Source organism: Punica granatum, chromosome 3, assembly GCF_007655135.1.
Source record: "Punica granatum isolate Tunisia-2019 chromosome 3, ASM765513v2, whole genome shotgun sequence".
NCBI classification, from domain to species: domain Eukaryota; kingdom Viridiplantae; phylum Streptophyta; class Magnoliopsida; order Myrtales; family Lythraceae; genus Punica; species Punica granatum.
This window is the reverse complement of record NC_045129.1, coordinates 33,031,739-33,048,207: the sequence shown is the minus strand read 5'-3', so window position 1 is coordinate 33,048,207 and position 16,469 is coordinate 33,031,739. Positions and strand designations below refer to the sequence as shown.

General features: G+C 38.1%; 2 protein-coding genes across 5 annotated transcripts; both read right to left on the bottom strand.

The window, feature by feature from the left end:
* Positions 1-255: 255 nt before the first annotated feature.
* On the bottom strand, positions 256-2,209 carry LOC116201857. Of its 2 annotated transcripts, none has more exons than XM_031533291.1 (3): positions 2,019-2,209; positions 822-1,530; positions 256-702 (listed from the first exon to the last, which is right to left on the bottom strand). In XM_031533291.1, the coding sequence occupies exons 2-3, from the start codon at positions 1,414-1,416 to the stop codon at positions 575-577; spliced, it is 723 nt and encodes a 240-aa protein (XP_031389151.1). In that variant the 5' UTR covers positions 1,417-1,530; positions 2,019-2,209; the 3' UTR covers positions 256-574. The 2 variants fall into 2 exon arrangements, with proteins under 2 accessions (XP_031389151.1, XP_031389150.1); XM_031533290.1 differs by having other exon boundaries at positions 822-1,498; positions 2,019-2,208.
* Positions 2,210-4,497: 2,288 nt separating this feature from the next.
* LOC116200011 (rho GTPase-activating protein 7) lies at positions 4,498-14,828 on the bottom strand. Of its 3 annotated transcripts, none has more exons than XM_031530655.1 (22): positions 14,099-14,824; positions 12,946-12,982; positions 12,568-12,644; positions 11,886-11,956; positions 11,702-11,780; positions 11,402-11,546; positions 11,150-11,269; positions 10,434-10,511; positions 10,245-10,300; positions 10,084-10,153; positions 9,900-9,987; positions 9,300-9,543; positions 8,906-9,124; positions 8,229-8,570; positions 7,961-8,010; positions 7,782-7,842; positions 7,610-7,693; positions 6,633-6,746; positions 6,377-6,546; positions 6,003-6,072; positions 5,389-5,583; positions 4,498-5,199 (listed from the first exon to the last, which is right to left on the bottom strand). In XM_031530655.1, the coding sequence occupies exons 1-22, from the start codon at positions 14,150-14,152 to the stop codon at positions 5,014-5,016; spliced, it is 2,610 nt and encodes an 869-aa protein (XP_031386515.1). In that variant the 5' UTR covers positions 14,153-14,824; the 3' UTR covers positions 4,498-5,013. The 3 variants fall into 3 exon arrangements, 2 of the variants coding, with proteins under 2 accessions (XP_031386515.1, XP_031386516.1); XM_031530656.1 differs by having other exon boundaries at positions 5,148-5,289; positions 14,099-14,827; XR_004155642.1 differs by lacking the exon at positions 4,498-5,199 and having other exon boundaries at positions 5,398-5,583; positions 6,373-6,546; positions 14,099-14,828.
* Positions 14,829-16,469: the final 1,641 nt, after the last annotated feature.

The window sequence follows — 16,469 nt, the reverse complement described above, 5'->3', positions numbered from 1 at the left end:
AAAAGAGGCAGCCGGTTCAGCAATGTAAAGCGAGGACATGAATGAGCTCAAGCTAGTACAGCTATAAAACTCTAATGCAATTGCGGAAGTTATCCGATTCCCTCAAGAAACCGTTGCTTGCATTAGTACGCTATATAGACTTATTGGCTTATATAGACACGGGACGTCTTAAAGGGAACAGAGAAACTCACGCCTTCGCAAATCAAGATCTACATTATGCGTGCATATGTAAATAGACAAGTAACACGAACAACATTTCGAGATAAAGCATATTATGACTCACTAGCTAACATTAACCATATATGATTAGAAAATACAGTTGTTGATACAGCCTATTTAACAGGAGTTATTTACAATATATATGCATTTTTCGAGGCAACCAGATAAGCTCAAAACAAATTACAGCATTTCGAGCATGAGTACGGACTCCGACTCTCCAGGAGGTTCGGCCTGGATATAAGCCAGAAAGAGCATTGGAAATCAGAGGACAATGATCCTTTCCAAAGCAGCGGTGAACCGTATTTGGTCAGTTCGTATTAGAGGAGTTTCAATTAAAGCCAAATCTCTGCTCTCATCACGTTTTCTGAGCACTCCAGCCCTTCCATCTCACATTGCTAAGCCACCCAAAATCGATCAGAGGCCATTGCCTGGAGCTTAATTTCAGCAGCTGCATCCGATAAGGTATCAAAAGATTCCTGAGACCTGCCATTTCAAGAGATTAATCACCAGTCAATGAAAGGGGACAACATAAATACTTAGATATCAATGTTTCTAGATCATAGAGATTTAAACAGATAAATCGTGATCAGAGTCGCATATACCTGTAATACACATTGTCTTGTAAATATGGGCGACATGGGCATCTCCCTTTGTTGCAAAATTCGGCCTCTCTAAGCACTCCAGAAATGCTAAATCCGCTTCTAAAAGCTTCGCCTGGTCGTGAGTGTCATACCCAATATCATGGCAGTAGCAGCAATAATCCAACCAATCTATTGGCCTCTGGTCCCAAATAGGAGACCCACCGTTCTTCCCACTCGACCAATTGGGGCCACAGTAATGGCCATACCGCGGGAACAGCTGAGAGAGGAAACCTCTCACTCCAGTGTGCCACGGAACCTTAGAAACATACGGCCTGAACCGCAGGGGGGTGGTACTGGTGCTTCTCTGAACAGCCCCACGAGAATCAGCTTTCCTCTTCAACCGCCGATTTATAGTGGTCGGTGCACGTATCCTCTCTCTGCCTCGAACAGCCCACGGAACAACAGACAGGACGGACCATCCCCACAGTCTGATATCAAACCGAGACTTCCGAACGGGCTGCTCAATGACAAGCGTGGTTGAACCAAAGTTCGACCCAGCATTGTTGTTTGGCTGGGCCCTAAACCACGGGATGTTATTGAGGAACTCGAAGTTCATCGCTGACAACCTAGAGAAGCTTCACGGAATCACGCATTTAAACCATCCAAATTCGACATGAATCACCCAGCCCGCCGAAGACCTGTCATCAATTTCACCTATGCATCAACCTCGCTGCCAGAAATAAGTGATTTCAATATTTACATGTCAGCCCGTAAACTGTCTTCCTCAGGCCAGGAAAACCCTAGAAATTGCATCCAAGACAATCCTAATTGAACCCCAAATTTCAAAATGATAGGAAGAACTGCCTTGTCTATCAGTCGGCAATTCTGTTCCAGAAACAAATTGAATGGAGAAAAGCAAGCTTCGCCCGATGCAGAATGACAGAAATTACAGTTCCTTTTAACTCTCCGAGGCCGATTGCGACACCAGAAAAAGAAAGCAGCAGAAGCTAATGAGGAGCTTTGAGCTGATGGAAACCTGGCGTTGTTACGTCTATTACTTTCACCATATACATACAATTATCAAAAACGCCGACAGCGAGCAGGAGGGGTTCAGCTCTATTTCCATGGAAGAGAAATTTAGCGAGGTCGATATTGAAGAAAAAGCAGGGACACAAACGGAGGATGGAGGAGCGCAGCTGCTGAGGTTGGGGAGTTTACCTGAGCTGAAGCTCTGATCACCGACGCCGAGAAGACTGAGAAGAGAAGAGAAGCGATGGCTGTCGTAAGCTCGAGTATGCTCGCCGAGAGCATAAGATATTCTAGAGAGAGAGAGAGGGAGGCGGTGGCGGTGGCGGTGGAGGAGGAAGGAGGTGGACGGTGGTGGGCTCTGATTGGGTGGGTGCGTGCGGGTGGTGAGGTCTGAGTCATAAATCCAAAACACGGATGGGTGACTGTGGGACCCACCGGTATTATCCAAGAAGCATTCCACGCCATCCACCCATTCCATCTACTCAATTTGATAAATAAATTCTCGAATCAATTTAAAAATCATATTAATTTAAAATTACTTTAACTCATTTATTAAATAAATATGTTATATATCCGATTATATTCCTTCGTATGTTTTTATGGTATTCAACGACTAAATGATGGCGGAAGAATTAAAAATATTTTTAAAAAAGTAAGATACAAACTTGAAGAAAATGTAGAAATATAAAACATTTGAAAAACATAGTTCGTACTTGCATAAAAGTACACTAACTCATTGAGCAAAATATCATGTAGATTTTTTTGACATGTTGAAAAGAAAAATAATATATATGTGATAAAATTAGAAGGACTAATAAAAAAAAAAAGAGAGACAATAATGTAGGAAAATTTTGGAAAAGATAAAAAAAAAAATTTAACTGACCGATAACCCGGTGAAATATGTTACCTTTAGCTTAAGTATACACACACACATATGTATATACACACATACATATTATCTAGTCCCATCTTTACAATCCTCTTGATATTTCCTCGTATCACATAATGAAGTAAGATCATTTTGAACAGCTCCATTCAAAAAGCTATAATTTTGAAAAATGAAATGTTTTGTAATGGTCCTAATGGAGTTCGGGTGCAAATTCCAAGTTCATTGCCAACGATAGATACGTGAGAGAATTACGAACAGAAGTAGGATTTGAATCAGGAGAGGGCGAGATCCTTGAAGGAGTGAATAAGAAGATTTCTTTTTAAAAATTAATTGATGAATATAAATAATTTCATCAAAATTTGATACGTAAATTTTCTTGAAACATCAAAATTTTAAGAGGAACCGTTCCTCTCAGACTCTCGCGATCCATCCCTTGAGATATCTACACCAAATCTTATGATATCTCATACAAGGAAGTACCGCCTTTTTATAACTTTCATCCATTGTTGAAGGCAGTGAAAGATATCAATCAACATCAATACATAATATATAAAAGTTGAAGTGCGAAATGTGATAACTCCATTTGAAAACTGATGGCGTTACTTTCTTGAATCAATCCATTATATAATCCTTAAATCCACATTAAATTAACCTTTCAATTTCAGTTCAATGAATTCTACTATATTTTTTTAAGTCATATTCAATGTACTTTGATTACTCATTCATATTATTTGTATATAATAATATAGATAATTATTTTTTCAAAAAATGAAAAGATTTCTCGATATTTTGAAAGAACTCCTCCATATGAATATTTTTTTTTCAAGTTCAATGTCCAAATGCCTTATAAATACTTCTTCTTTTTCATCATCTTTTTATACATGACAATTTTTTCATACGCTCTAAATCGCCCATTTTTCTGTTACACCAATACAAATTATACATTTATAATATATTTTTCTATAACAAGGAGCATATGGATTTTACCAAGTATTCGGATTTCACCCAACTAATTCTTGCAACCATACAATGAATTTTAAGCAAACCCATGGGAAAAGTCCGCCAACCATGCGTGCCAACTTTTAGGTTAAAACTACAGGATTATTGACTCTATAATCTTTGCATATAATCATATGACTCGATTACATATTTATTTGCCATCATGATATTTAGCTCTTTCATAATTTATAGTATTTATTATGCCTACTTGATAAAAATATATGATTTTTTATTATATAATTTTTTTTATATCTATATTCGTTTGTACATCATCATATATGTTAAATATCCAATATAAAAATTTACAGCGTAATACGCGAGCGTCAACTAATTAATATATATAAACTAGGAAGCTTCTATGACCAATGGAACATCTCCATGGCCGACCACCGTAACGTCTCATGGTCCCACCACCTAAGCAGATCTCAACTTTTTGATCAATCAATTACTTCTTTACTCGCGAGTCTTGCTTGATCGGCGTGGACGGAAAGGAATAGCATAGTACTCATAATGAATGATTTCATTCCATTCCCACTTACCAAACGCATTCAAAATTTGCATAAAGTACAAATTCTTCGATCCCACATGTTTTCATTGTTTGATAAAAAACAATGGCTCCGCGAGACGACATTGACCCCCTAATTCAAGCAGGGACCCGAACATTGTGCTATGTGTGTGCACGGAACACTGGCGACGCAATGTTCAAGTACTAGCACCATCAAACTTAACGATAAAATCACTAAACATAGTATCAGCTCGAGATTCCGCTGCGAACAAAACTCGATTCAAGACGACTGCTCTCCGAACAAAGTCGTACAACAATTTATATATCCAGAACACTGAGTAATAGTATAGGGTACACAAAAAAACAAAATAAAAATAAAAAGCAAAATCTACATAAAAATTAAAAAGCACAAGCCACAGCCTTTTTTTTTTCCCCCCCTTTTGGGGTCGGGTTCTCTACAGAGAGGTCTGATTAGCCAACAGTCACGTTATCGACCCTAAAATCTCCATAGTCCAGATAGCCATGAACAGTCTGGGGGGTCAAGGTCAAGAATCAAGCTATTGGAGTAGAAAGACGAAAATGCCCCCAGTAATTTCCCAAAACCACAAACGCTACAGGGGCAAAATAAGGAAGAAAAACTAAAACATAATAAAATTATTAGTTTTGAGCTTGGAATAAGAAAGGCAGGTGAGAGCTGAAACTATGTGCAAAATAGCTTTGAAGAATATACAACACATCCGCCAAGCGTAGGTCTTCTTTCCGTGGGCCTTATATGGATGGTGGGCGTGTTATTAGCTCCACGGTGGAGACGACGGTCTGTAGGGTAAGTCCTGTGAAGAGGCAGTCCCATAATTTAAGTCGAGGTTGTGGAGTTGCTCCATGAGCTGCGATCTCCGCTCCTTGAAGAAGTCGAGACGGGTCGTCAGTTCCACTAAGGTGGACGATGCTGCAGATGGGTGTCTCGGGTACTCCATAGCCTGATAACCAAAGCACGCAAGTACGGCATAGGGTGAGAACAGAAGGGCTCAATCTCGGAGAACTGGACCGCATGTTTGTTTGGTCCAAAACTGCAACAGTTTCTTTTTTCTTTCAGGTGAAAAGTCCCATATAAATTCCCTTTTGGATTCAATCTTTTCATAAAAGAGAGATAACAGGGGAACCATTACCTCGGTTGGTCTTGAAGTCGAGGGCAGAGAACCCGAGTCCACAGCTCCTAGATCATCCAAGGATAAACTTGTGGAGGCCTCAGTACTTCTAGAGTCGCTCGGGGGTGTTGATTCCAAAAATTGCTTCCCAGAAGGCAACCTACTGCTGCTCCCACATGCTAATACTTGTCTCCTCCAATCCCCCAGCAAAGTTTCCTGTTGCAAAATCAGGAGTTGTACATATTAACAGAGTATAATAACATATCTAAAAATGGATTCTCATAGATGGAACAGTGCCAAGATTGATTAGATCGGGATGTAAATGTGACTAAGGCAGGATCCACAAGAACCAAAATGAACAGGTAAGGCAGTCCAGAGCAGATCCTACCGAGAGAAGGCCGACAGTGGATGATTTACTCCTAATGGAAGAAAGGCTGAGACTAAAAGGAATGAGTGAAGTTGTATGGCCGATAGTAGGATCATATTTGTGGATGCACGGGAAGGCAAGTGAATGAATAGTAAAGTCGGGTAATAGAAATAAACTGGAGAGAAGTGAGATGGGTACCGCCCTGTCTTCGTAAAAGACTAGGAAGCATGTAAATAGCAAGGAGGCCTTGAAACAGAATAATGCATACCTCACTTCTTTGTCTCCTTTCCTGACTATAGAAAGAAATGGTGGAATCAAAATCTTGCTGAAGAAGTCTCCTGCGAACAATTGAAGATGATTTATTCAGAGAAAAAGAAGATCGAAAGCCGGAACAAGAGAATTACTATGTCAGATTAAATCATCAAGATCCGACCACCAGATCAATGATTAGAATACTAAAACGCGACGTTCAAGAGTGACATCAAATAAGACGAACAAGATTTTTGCATGCGTTGAACTTAAATCTCAATTTGAAATGACATCAATTGAGGGAAAAAGTAATCTGAAAAACTGAGAATCTATGATTACTCTTTGAAAAACCTACAATAAGCAACAAATGAGAATTAAGTTTCACGCACTCACTGTGGAGGAGTATGATTTTGTGCCTGTTGATAGCGTTCTGATGCATCAGAGAGGGACCCATAATGATGCTGCCTTTGCTGATTTAGTTGATGGTGAAGTTCTGCAACTTTCTGCTTTAACCTTGCCACATCTGCTTCAGCAAGAGCAATCTCCTCGAGCTCCGCCCTTGTCTACACAACAAGAAAATCATAATAAGACTGTAAAAAAGCAATGACCAAAAACAGGGAAAAAAAAATCACAATGTTAGAACACAAACCTTAGAATCCATGCCTCGTGAACTAGAGAGCTGCCCAGATGACATGCTCAGACCAGCTTCTAGTGCAGCTCTGAGATCTCTTTCCGCCTGCAGCTGCTCTTGCAATCTTGAGACCTGCATGATCATTTGTAGGTTAAAGGATTGCAATCATCGAACACTATGATAACTTAAAATATCTTGGGCTTTTCGGAAGTGAAAGAATGGAGACAACACAAGGTAAGATTGCAGAATTTTAACTGCTTAAAAATGCTAAACATCCTTAAATAATGGAAATAATTTGCGGGACCATTATTAGATGTTATACCAAGGGCATTTCAATGGCATTATTAACAGACATAATTGAAAGTAGAAAAGCTCTATATGCAAATTCCACAAAAGTGTTTTACCATAACTAAACTGAGCTGCAAGCATTATCCTCAGTCAATAGAAATCAATAAGACCTAACATTTACTTCAACATGTTCAAGGGTCAGGTTTCCAAAGACGAAGAGGTATTTCAACAGGAATACCAGCACTTTCTTTCAATGATCCAAGCAAATAACACAAGCTTTAAGTCATGATTGGAGGTGTCATTGGACCATTAGGCTAAATCAGACATTCAAGGCAACTCGAACTTAACCCTAGGGATTGTATTAAGCATGAAAAGTTTACTGTATATAAGCTATACGATGGCTGGCGTTAAGAGTTCATTTGCAGCCTAGTTTAGTCCCAGTAACTCATTCCAGAAGAATGAAAAACATAGCTATTATCTATGCAGTATAAAGTAGTCTCGGAGAACCTCTATAGAACAGGACTGCCTGGAAGAAGCTGTGTCAGGACAAGAATATGCTAAAGATACTGCTTAGCTATGGGAATTTTCTCCATGTACTTTTCTGCCGGTTGCAAATTCTATGCTCTCCAAATAATCCCACAGCATATATATGTAAAAGTGAAATAATAGTAAATTATAGGAGTATGCATAGAGTGAGAATCATATACATCTTGTTCAAGGGCCAGGCGCCGCTCATGCAGTGCTTGCTTTCTCCTCTCTAAGCTAGCTTGCAATATTGCATTTCCTCTAGCCTGTAATAATAAAAAGGAAAATTGTCAATAAGTAAGGGCGTGACAAATGCTATAGCCCACAGACCAGTTCCCATTAAATCAAGAATACCTCCTTAGCAATCCTCTGTCGTAAGTCATTCTTTGTGATCTCAAGCCTCTGAATGGCAAGCCTACAAAAGAGAAAACAATCTAAATAATGTGCCACAGAAAAGAAACCCGAAGAGAAAAGAAAATACATGACGGTAGAATAGTTATTCTATGCTTTACATGATTTTGTTATAGACTTACTCTTCTTCTCCAGAAGAATCCACTGATTCTACTGATGGAGTCTTTCTTGTCTGCATCAAAATCCAGAAATATGTTATGTTATGTTATAATCACCCCAGTTATCTCATTTCCAAATTCAGTCATCAAATTTTCCCAACAGAAAAATTCAGTCGTCTTCCTTCATGAGAAAGAGAAAATACAATTCCACCCAAGACTCAAGAGTATCAATATATTGATTCCTAGTTATTGCCTACAATATAATGAAACACTGAATTTATGAACCACTTACAGTATTTCTACCCCAAAACGCTGACCGCTTGGAGCTGATACTGGAACCTGAAGTTTTACCACTGGGCCTCGTCACCCCACCTTCTAGTCCTGAGACAGGAAGAGTATGCCCTGGCCTGATGGACGATAAAATTTCTCCCACAGATTGCAAATGTTCAGTAACAGGTAAGACAATTGGGACATCAGCTTCATGGGACGAATTGTCAATATCTTTAGTCTGTTCTCTCTGCTGCTCTATTGCTGAATCTCTACTTGGCTGAGGATCAACAAGTAAGTTCGGATTCCCAGCTGAGGCTTGATTATTTCTAGTGGGTTCAACATCTGAATCATCAGAACCAAATGCCTGAAATAAGGGAATGAACGTCCGTTTAGAGGTAGTGTGGGAAAGGCACCAATACTACCAACTCCAGAAGAACCACACCACTCTAATAAGGTTAATATGCAAGCAGATGCAGATCAAATAACAATCTAGAAAGGGGGAAAAAAAGCACTATGAGACTCATGAAACTATTTACGACCTACAGGCTGCAAGTGCTGCAAAGTCGCTCTTGTACCAGTACGAACATGCAATGGCTTACCCTCGATTGAACATTATGAAATTGCACAATATTCAGGAATCAAACCAATAAAAGGTACAAGTGAACAGATAAAACCAATCATGTGCTCTAGCATACGAACCTTATAATCATATAAATCACCTCCATTGTACCCACTTGTTTCACTTAGTTTTCCATTTATTATCCGTTCTGGGTCTTCATCAGTTCCTGGATCAACTTCATTCTCTGCATCGTGGTATCCATTGTCTTTACCATCCAAATCATCCTCAGATGAATCTTCACTCCCGCTGTTCTCAATCTGAGAGTCGGCCGATATAGAGCATCTCTGAAGATTTTCATCCTGAACAACAGATAGAGTCAAGCTCTGGGAGAATTGAAAGTCCATAGCAGAAGAAAACAAAATATTGAATCCAATGAATAGCTGTTGCATCAAATCATGCAGCAGCACATATGAAGAATAACAAAGCATTGTGGCCGAATGAATGAAAAATAGAGCAAAACCAAGAACATCTTACATCAAAAATATTTTGGTATTCCTCCAAAAGGGTTGTAACAATGGCTTGTGCATTATTAGCCGCATTTGCAGCAGCAAGAAGCTGAGCTGAGTTATCACCATTTACATCAAAGTCATCATCTAATTCACATTCACCGGCTAATAAAGGACGCAAAAGCAAAGGTGCCATGCATGCAGCAACCGCAGATGCAGTCATGCGGTTCTCATGGGCATTAGCAGAGATGGTATGCATCATCTTCAGAAGTCTGCAAAAGCAAGTGGAAAGTAGGAATTGTTCATTTAGATAAGGGATGGGAAAACAGATAAGAACCGCCAAATTAAAGAAATCACTGCAGCAGTATTGGAATTAATCGCTTGAACACATTAGATTCTACTAGTGACAAAAAGCCAATTGTCCAAGCTATAAGGCCAAGAAATGCTGGCAACCTCGCCTAGTGTTTAAAGCTTCAAGTCATCTAAAAACTGGATTCTGGAAGTTGCCTTATTTGTTAAATAAATCATTGCTATAATCGCCATTAACAGCAAGGAAGACAACATAAAAAATACCAATCAACGAGATAGAAGAATCTGATGGAAGAGGAGGAGGGCGAAGAAACTGCACCTCTGCAACAAACGCCTGTTTGGTTCTGGGAATGTCTCCTGTATAGCAGAGCGCATCGCATAGACACGAGCTTCCTTTCGATCAATTTCTTACAAGACAGAGCAATAGGAAAGCACTTCTATTATAAACCATAGTAGAGTTGAAAATCAAGATATTTGACGGGAAAAAAGAAAGTTCAACTTACTATAAGCCTCTAGGAGTGCAGTGCAACAGGATGCTGGAACTGGAGATGATGGAAGCTCTCGGAGAACATGCTGCAAATGATACAAGTCTAGTCATGAATTTTAGACTGAATGCTTGCATATAACTCTGCTTACCAACAAACAGATAGGAGAGAAGGAATACCTTCACACAGTCCCCAATAACATGAGCATCCTCCTGAGGTTCAAACTCAGTCTTGCCTGAGAAGTGAAACAGCCATTAGGGAGTGCCCAACCAAACTTAATTAGCATGAAGAAGTAACAACACATAGTTTCCGACATACCAGAGAGAGAGCTGAGAATTATTACTTGCCAAAAATGAATTAACAGATACCTTGCTCATATTCTTGTACTCTGCGATCTACCTCCTCAACATCTGCAGACTGCCTCAGAATTCCTTCTACTTTGATTCCTATAAGAGAATAGAGTGGAAATATGAGTTGGACTAAGATCAAGTACAGAAGTGATGAGAAACCTTTTACTATAAGTTTCCACAAGTCCAAAATGGGACTCTTAACTTTACATTTCCAACAATTGCCACTTAGTACTCGCATTATTTTTAGACTTTTATCTAGGTTCAAGTCACGGAACACAGGATTCTTCACTAAAAGTCACGACCTAATGAAACTTAGAGTTTACACTTCACTCTATTTAATGAAAGCGCTCAACAAAATGTGAAACACGATTATTTTGATAGAGAACTATATTTCGAATATGAGCAATCAAATGAGAAATTTATTCAATCTTTACACAATATGTTCAATCTAGTAAAAGGCACTTATTAAAGGTTTAAGACTAACAGGCCAAATTAAACAATAGCAGAAGAAGACCTTTGAGCTAAAATTATTAGTCTACTATTCTCAACAAGGACAACTTTGAATTGGATCACCCAAGTACCAGTTAAATTATTCTCTTCTAAAAGATCTCTATCAAGCACAGTTTAACAGCTTAATTAACACCTGCTGTTTTTTTGGGCTGCCCGATAATTTGTTTATAAAGATTCAGCAGTGAAAACAATCTACATTAGACTAATTAGGGACAAAACCTTACCATACTTCTCCAGGAATTGAAGAGCTTTTTCAAGAAAAGATGGACCTCCGTCAATATCTTCCAAAGCAAGCAAAATTGGCCTCCCAACCACCAGGGATTTTACTGGTCGCTTCTCCCTCCCTGTAATTGAAATTCCTTGTGAGATAAAGAGGACATATGGAACAGCCCCTTCTTGTCTGTCTATATGCACTTTGTAGTGCAAGGTACCATCAACCAAACAGGAACAAAAGACAATAATGGAAAAGCACGAACATTGATTAAAAGATCCATCCATTGCTTCGTTGGGATCATTCCTGAAAATTCCATTATGACCCATTACGAGGGCAGCGCTCGGTGCTTGTGCAAGAGCATGTTCCAAGGCAGTTTTCCATTCATATAGATCTTCTAGTGTCTCCGCCTGGAATAATAAGTGTTAGAATTAGAGCACCACTTACTAAGACAAATTAGTACAATGAGCAACTACAGGAGTAAAGTGAAGAAAACACCCCAAGTGCGAGGACCTTGCTACAATAACTACAAAACTAAATAATAAGTTTCAAACAAATGAGACACCTTAAGGGTGAAGGCTCGGCCATCGCGTCCATCAGGAAATAGAACAGTCAAAAGCTTTTTATCCTCTCTAACAACCACACTGCCAATAAACAGGGTGAAATAAGAAACTAGATTATTCAGAAGATATCCTGATACCTCTATGATTGAACCAGCACAATCTCAATTAGTAACAACGCCTACATACCTCCCTGAATTGTTCAAGTCAATGCCGCCCAAGGTCAAATTCACCTCTCCACCTCTCTGTGGAAGTGCACTCTACACACAAAAAAAAAAATAATAAAAATAAAAACAAATTTTAGGAAGAGTCAATTGATAAATGCTAAGCCCATTAGCTATAGGTTACAGAGAGTGACATTTCCCTAAATTTTAAATAAAAAAATTTAAGTGATACCATAAACAGAAGGGCTACTGTAAGAACTATCTCTCAAAGCAGCCACATCAGAAAACGACACAAATTTTTTAGCATAGTTTTTGCAATACCATTGTGTGTGACATGATCATGGTATGAAATCATTATGTAACATCAGGATATAGTGAAGATAAAACAGGACTAAAAGAGGTGAAAAGTGCTTAGATGGAGCTACACTGAATAACAAAATCAGCATGGACAGCAGCAAAATAAAGGGCATTTAACAAGTGATGGACCCATCATACAATAAATCCAATCAGAGTTACTTGCAAACAAGTATAACCAGCAAGCCTCTTCCAAAATGGTCATATATCAATACAGGAGCTCATGCGAGAATGCAACTAAAAAGGTAAACAATGATTTTTTTATTGAGTAAAAAAACATATTATTATATACAATCTAAAGAGAAATCCAAAAGGGAAAACAAAAGAAAATTTAGAAACATAGGGATGCTCACAGGGTCATTTTTAAAGAACACCAATGAAGTGCGTGTGAGGATAAACCACCGCTTTTTCCAGGACTTCCATCCTATTCCTGCAATAATTTGCTCATTTAGGTGACAAGAATAACAAAACTAATCCTGCATAATTATATTACATCACTGAAAAAGGAACCAGAAACAGCAGTAACCAGTAACAAGACAACTTAAGCTACGACAAATAGTAGGAGAGTGACTGTTGATGATTTCAAAACAATCCTAGGTATCAACTATTCCATGTGATAGTACCAATCCTAAGCACCCAAAAATGCTACTTTCAGATTGGAATACTGTTGAAGTGCCAAGCTACAACATAGAAAAGGAACACTAATGGAAAAATAGATAATCCTCACTAACCTTTTGAAGATATGAAAAGAGGGCCACTCTTGAACACCTGAGAAATATCCTTGTATTAGAAACAAAATTCATACGTAAAGATTGCTAATGCTGAAAGAGACAAGTTTCCGTTTACATGTATGAAAAGTTTAGAAAAGCTAAAAAGAACCATGGTGTTATTCAGTAATTAAAAGGGAAATACTAAGAAATTTGACTGTTTTTGTTTCAACCCTTCCGTAACACATAAATATACCCACTATTCCTCACATTAAAACCACAAAATACAACACTTTCACGTGAGATTCTCCTGGTTATGGATAATTCCTTATTAACGAGAGTGCTGCCAGAAATTTTCAACTTTTAAAAAAGAATGAGGCCACATGTCTAGATGTTAGACATTGACATGTTCCGAGCAAATGTGAACCGCCCATGCTAAGAAAATCCATCATGGACCCATACAGTGGAGATGACTGCTAAATTATGCACTATCATCACAAAAGTTTTCCTTCATACCACATTAGGAGGAATGCTAATGCGCATTAGTGATAAAAAATGCGCATTAGTGATCAAAAACAAGAGAACCCAGTAGCACGCCAACTCAGAAAATGAAAAGTATTCATAAGCCCAGGAATGCCTCTTCACTACCACAAAAAAGCCTTTGCAAACATTAGTTCTTCCTAAGAAAGGCCATGACATTATGCAAACAAACATGCCTTTCTTTCAGATGTTTGTTGTTGAAGTCCTTCAAACTAACCCTCTCAATTATCCCAAACATCTGAAAGACAAGACTAATAATTTACAGCCTCCAAAGTACATATCCTGAAATTAGAATGCCATCTTTTTACACTGGGAAGTGGTATTGCTCTTTCAATCATTTGAGAAACACTGGGACGAAAATGTTGGGAATTTTGAATACAATCCCTGAAGGGACCGTCCCCACTAAGCACGAGGCACCAGTTCTTTTGAATCTCCGCCATATGCCAGCAGGCACTTGCAGGGTATCAAGAACAGGCAGAAACACAAACCAATTCATGCAACCTAGATTACCCCCTGACAGCATCTTCGAGTGATAAGACAACAAAAAACAAAAAACTAGGACCCCCAAGACTTCCAGTTGACTAGTTCGCTGTCCTTTGCATTATCCCCGCTGCTAAACATGGAACAAAGACCATACCGTGTTCGAGACTCCGAGCCTCGGCCGCTCGAAGGCAGCTAAAGAAGCCGACATTTGCGCACGAGACCACCTGACCTATGGCATTGCAATCATCCCCAATCAATCTCCAACAGTTGCCCAGAACCCAAATCATCTCAGCTCCATGAATCGGCGGAGCCGCCCATGGAGCCAATGCGGCAGCTATGCGGAGCAGATCGGTGGGCGCGTCAAAGATCTGGATTAAACTGCCAAAAGGGTATCACGCCCAACAACCAGAACGCCCGAATCCTAGGGTTGGGGTCCCGATTTGACGGCCCAGTAAACAGAACCAGCACCAACCACCAACTTTCTTTGTCACTTCCAAGCTCAGCTCTTGAGCACTCGATTACGACGCTAAAACGGCACCAAACCTGAGCTACCGCCCCAGTATTTTAATGGGCATGCGTGGAGAGGAGCTTCCTTAATCAACCCTTCTCTCTCTCTCCTCTCTCTCGCCTTCTGCTGCTTCTCCACTGTTGCCCCACAATTTTTCTATGGTTTTCTCGCCATTTTCTCTCGCTGTAAAGAGAGAGAAAGAAGCAGACCCGGATTAGGTGAAGAGAAATAGTGGTTCCTTCACACTCTCTCTCTAGGACAGTGAAATGGAGCTGTAAAACGAAGAAGGGCAAGCACAGGGAGAGCCTCTCTCTCTCTCTCTCTGCTTTTCACCCACTTTTTGTTTTTTGGCTGTGAAGTTTTTTAGTGAGAGAGAGAGAGAGAGAGAGAGAGAGAAAGAGGGGGAGAGGTCGGGTTCAGTGAAGAAGAAGGAAGAGGAGGAGGTGGGGAGGAGTCGTGTGAAGTCAGCTTCTGGTCCTGGACAGTTTCCATCCAATAGGGACGCGCCACGTGGATAGAAAGTCTTGGAGCTTTCTACTTTGGAATGGTATATTAAATTTGAGCCCCCTCCGATAAATTATTTTCCTCTCTTTTCCCTTTCTTTGCTGGAAATGTCAGTATTTTTTTTGGTTCTATTAACTCATACTAAGTATTGTATTGTTTCAGATAATTTTATTAATTATATATAACTTTTGAGAAATCTAGGAAAAAAAAAGTCGAGCTTGCATTTGATTTTCCAGTTGGATAAGTGATCCAACTCAATAATGATTATAAATGTAGATAAATATATTGATGTATAAATATATATATATATGTGTGTGAAAATAGATGAAAATTTTGATTTTAAAAATGGTTAGGAAATAGTATGAGGAAGAAAGTATTATTAAATGGAAGAAAATGATAAAACAGTAATTTATTGAATTTAGGAAAGAATATAGTTGAATTAATTAAAATTGGATTATTATTCATAAAACATGTGTCCCTCACCTTTTGACTTGATTCCACAAACTTTTATCATAATAGAATTTTGCGGTGCGTTTAGTTTCAGAATTAAAGTAATTTTGATTTTGATTGTGAAAAAGGACAAATATTGTGTAGTGTGTTGAGTTAGAGTTAAAATTAAAATTTTTTACTTGAGAAATGTGTATTTTTGTTGTGCAGTGTGTTGAGTTAAAGTTAAAATTAAAATTTTTGTGATTTTAATCTTGAAAACAAACAGACTATTACATTCTCACTCAAAAAAGGAAAAAGAAGAAGAATATAAATAGTTAATAATTATTATTTTTATACCACTCAAAACAATTTACATATAACATATAATTTACAATAATACATGTTTTTACTACTAACTTACTATCTTCTTTTAGTAATTTTCACTCATAATGCTTTTTTTTATAGAAACTTCTACTCATTCAATATTTAAGTAAGATTTAGAAGGAATCATCTACGTTGGCTGCAATATGAGAATTAAATGGAGAACTTGAATAGGCGATCGAATTATGTATCCAATAAGTATATTCTTGGATTTATAATCTATTCTTTTCATACCATAATTGACTACAAAATTTGATCATTTCCCATTATTATACCTAAGTTTTTAATTAGATAAGATTACCAATAAGGTGAAAAGTTGAATACTTCAACAAAATTGAGAGTGTATTTGTTATCTCGTGATAATTCTAATTTTTAATTTATGATATTTTCATCATGGAATACATTTCTCAGCCTATAATGGGTAATTTTCCTAGATAATACAAGGCAATTAAGCATTATCGATTTTGAATCACATATATTGAATTATATCCTTCTAGTAATCATATTTAAGATCTTCTATTAATATGTATAATATGAAATATACGTTGTGAAATATAGAATAACAAATATGATATCAAATTTCATGTGTATATCCTATATATAAACAACTTTAACAAATAAAATATTGCATATCAAATATAATGTCAAAGGATATTGTCCATTTTACTTATGTCCTGTAATAAGTTAGATACTAAAATCTCAT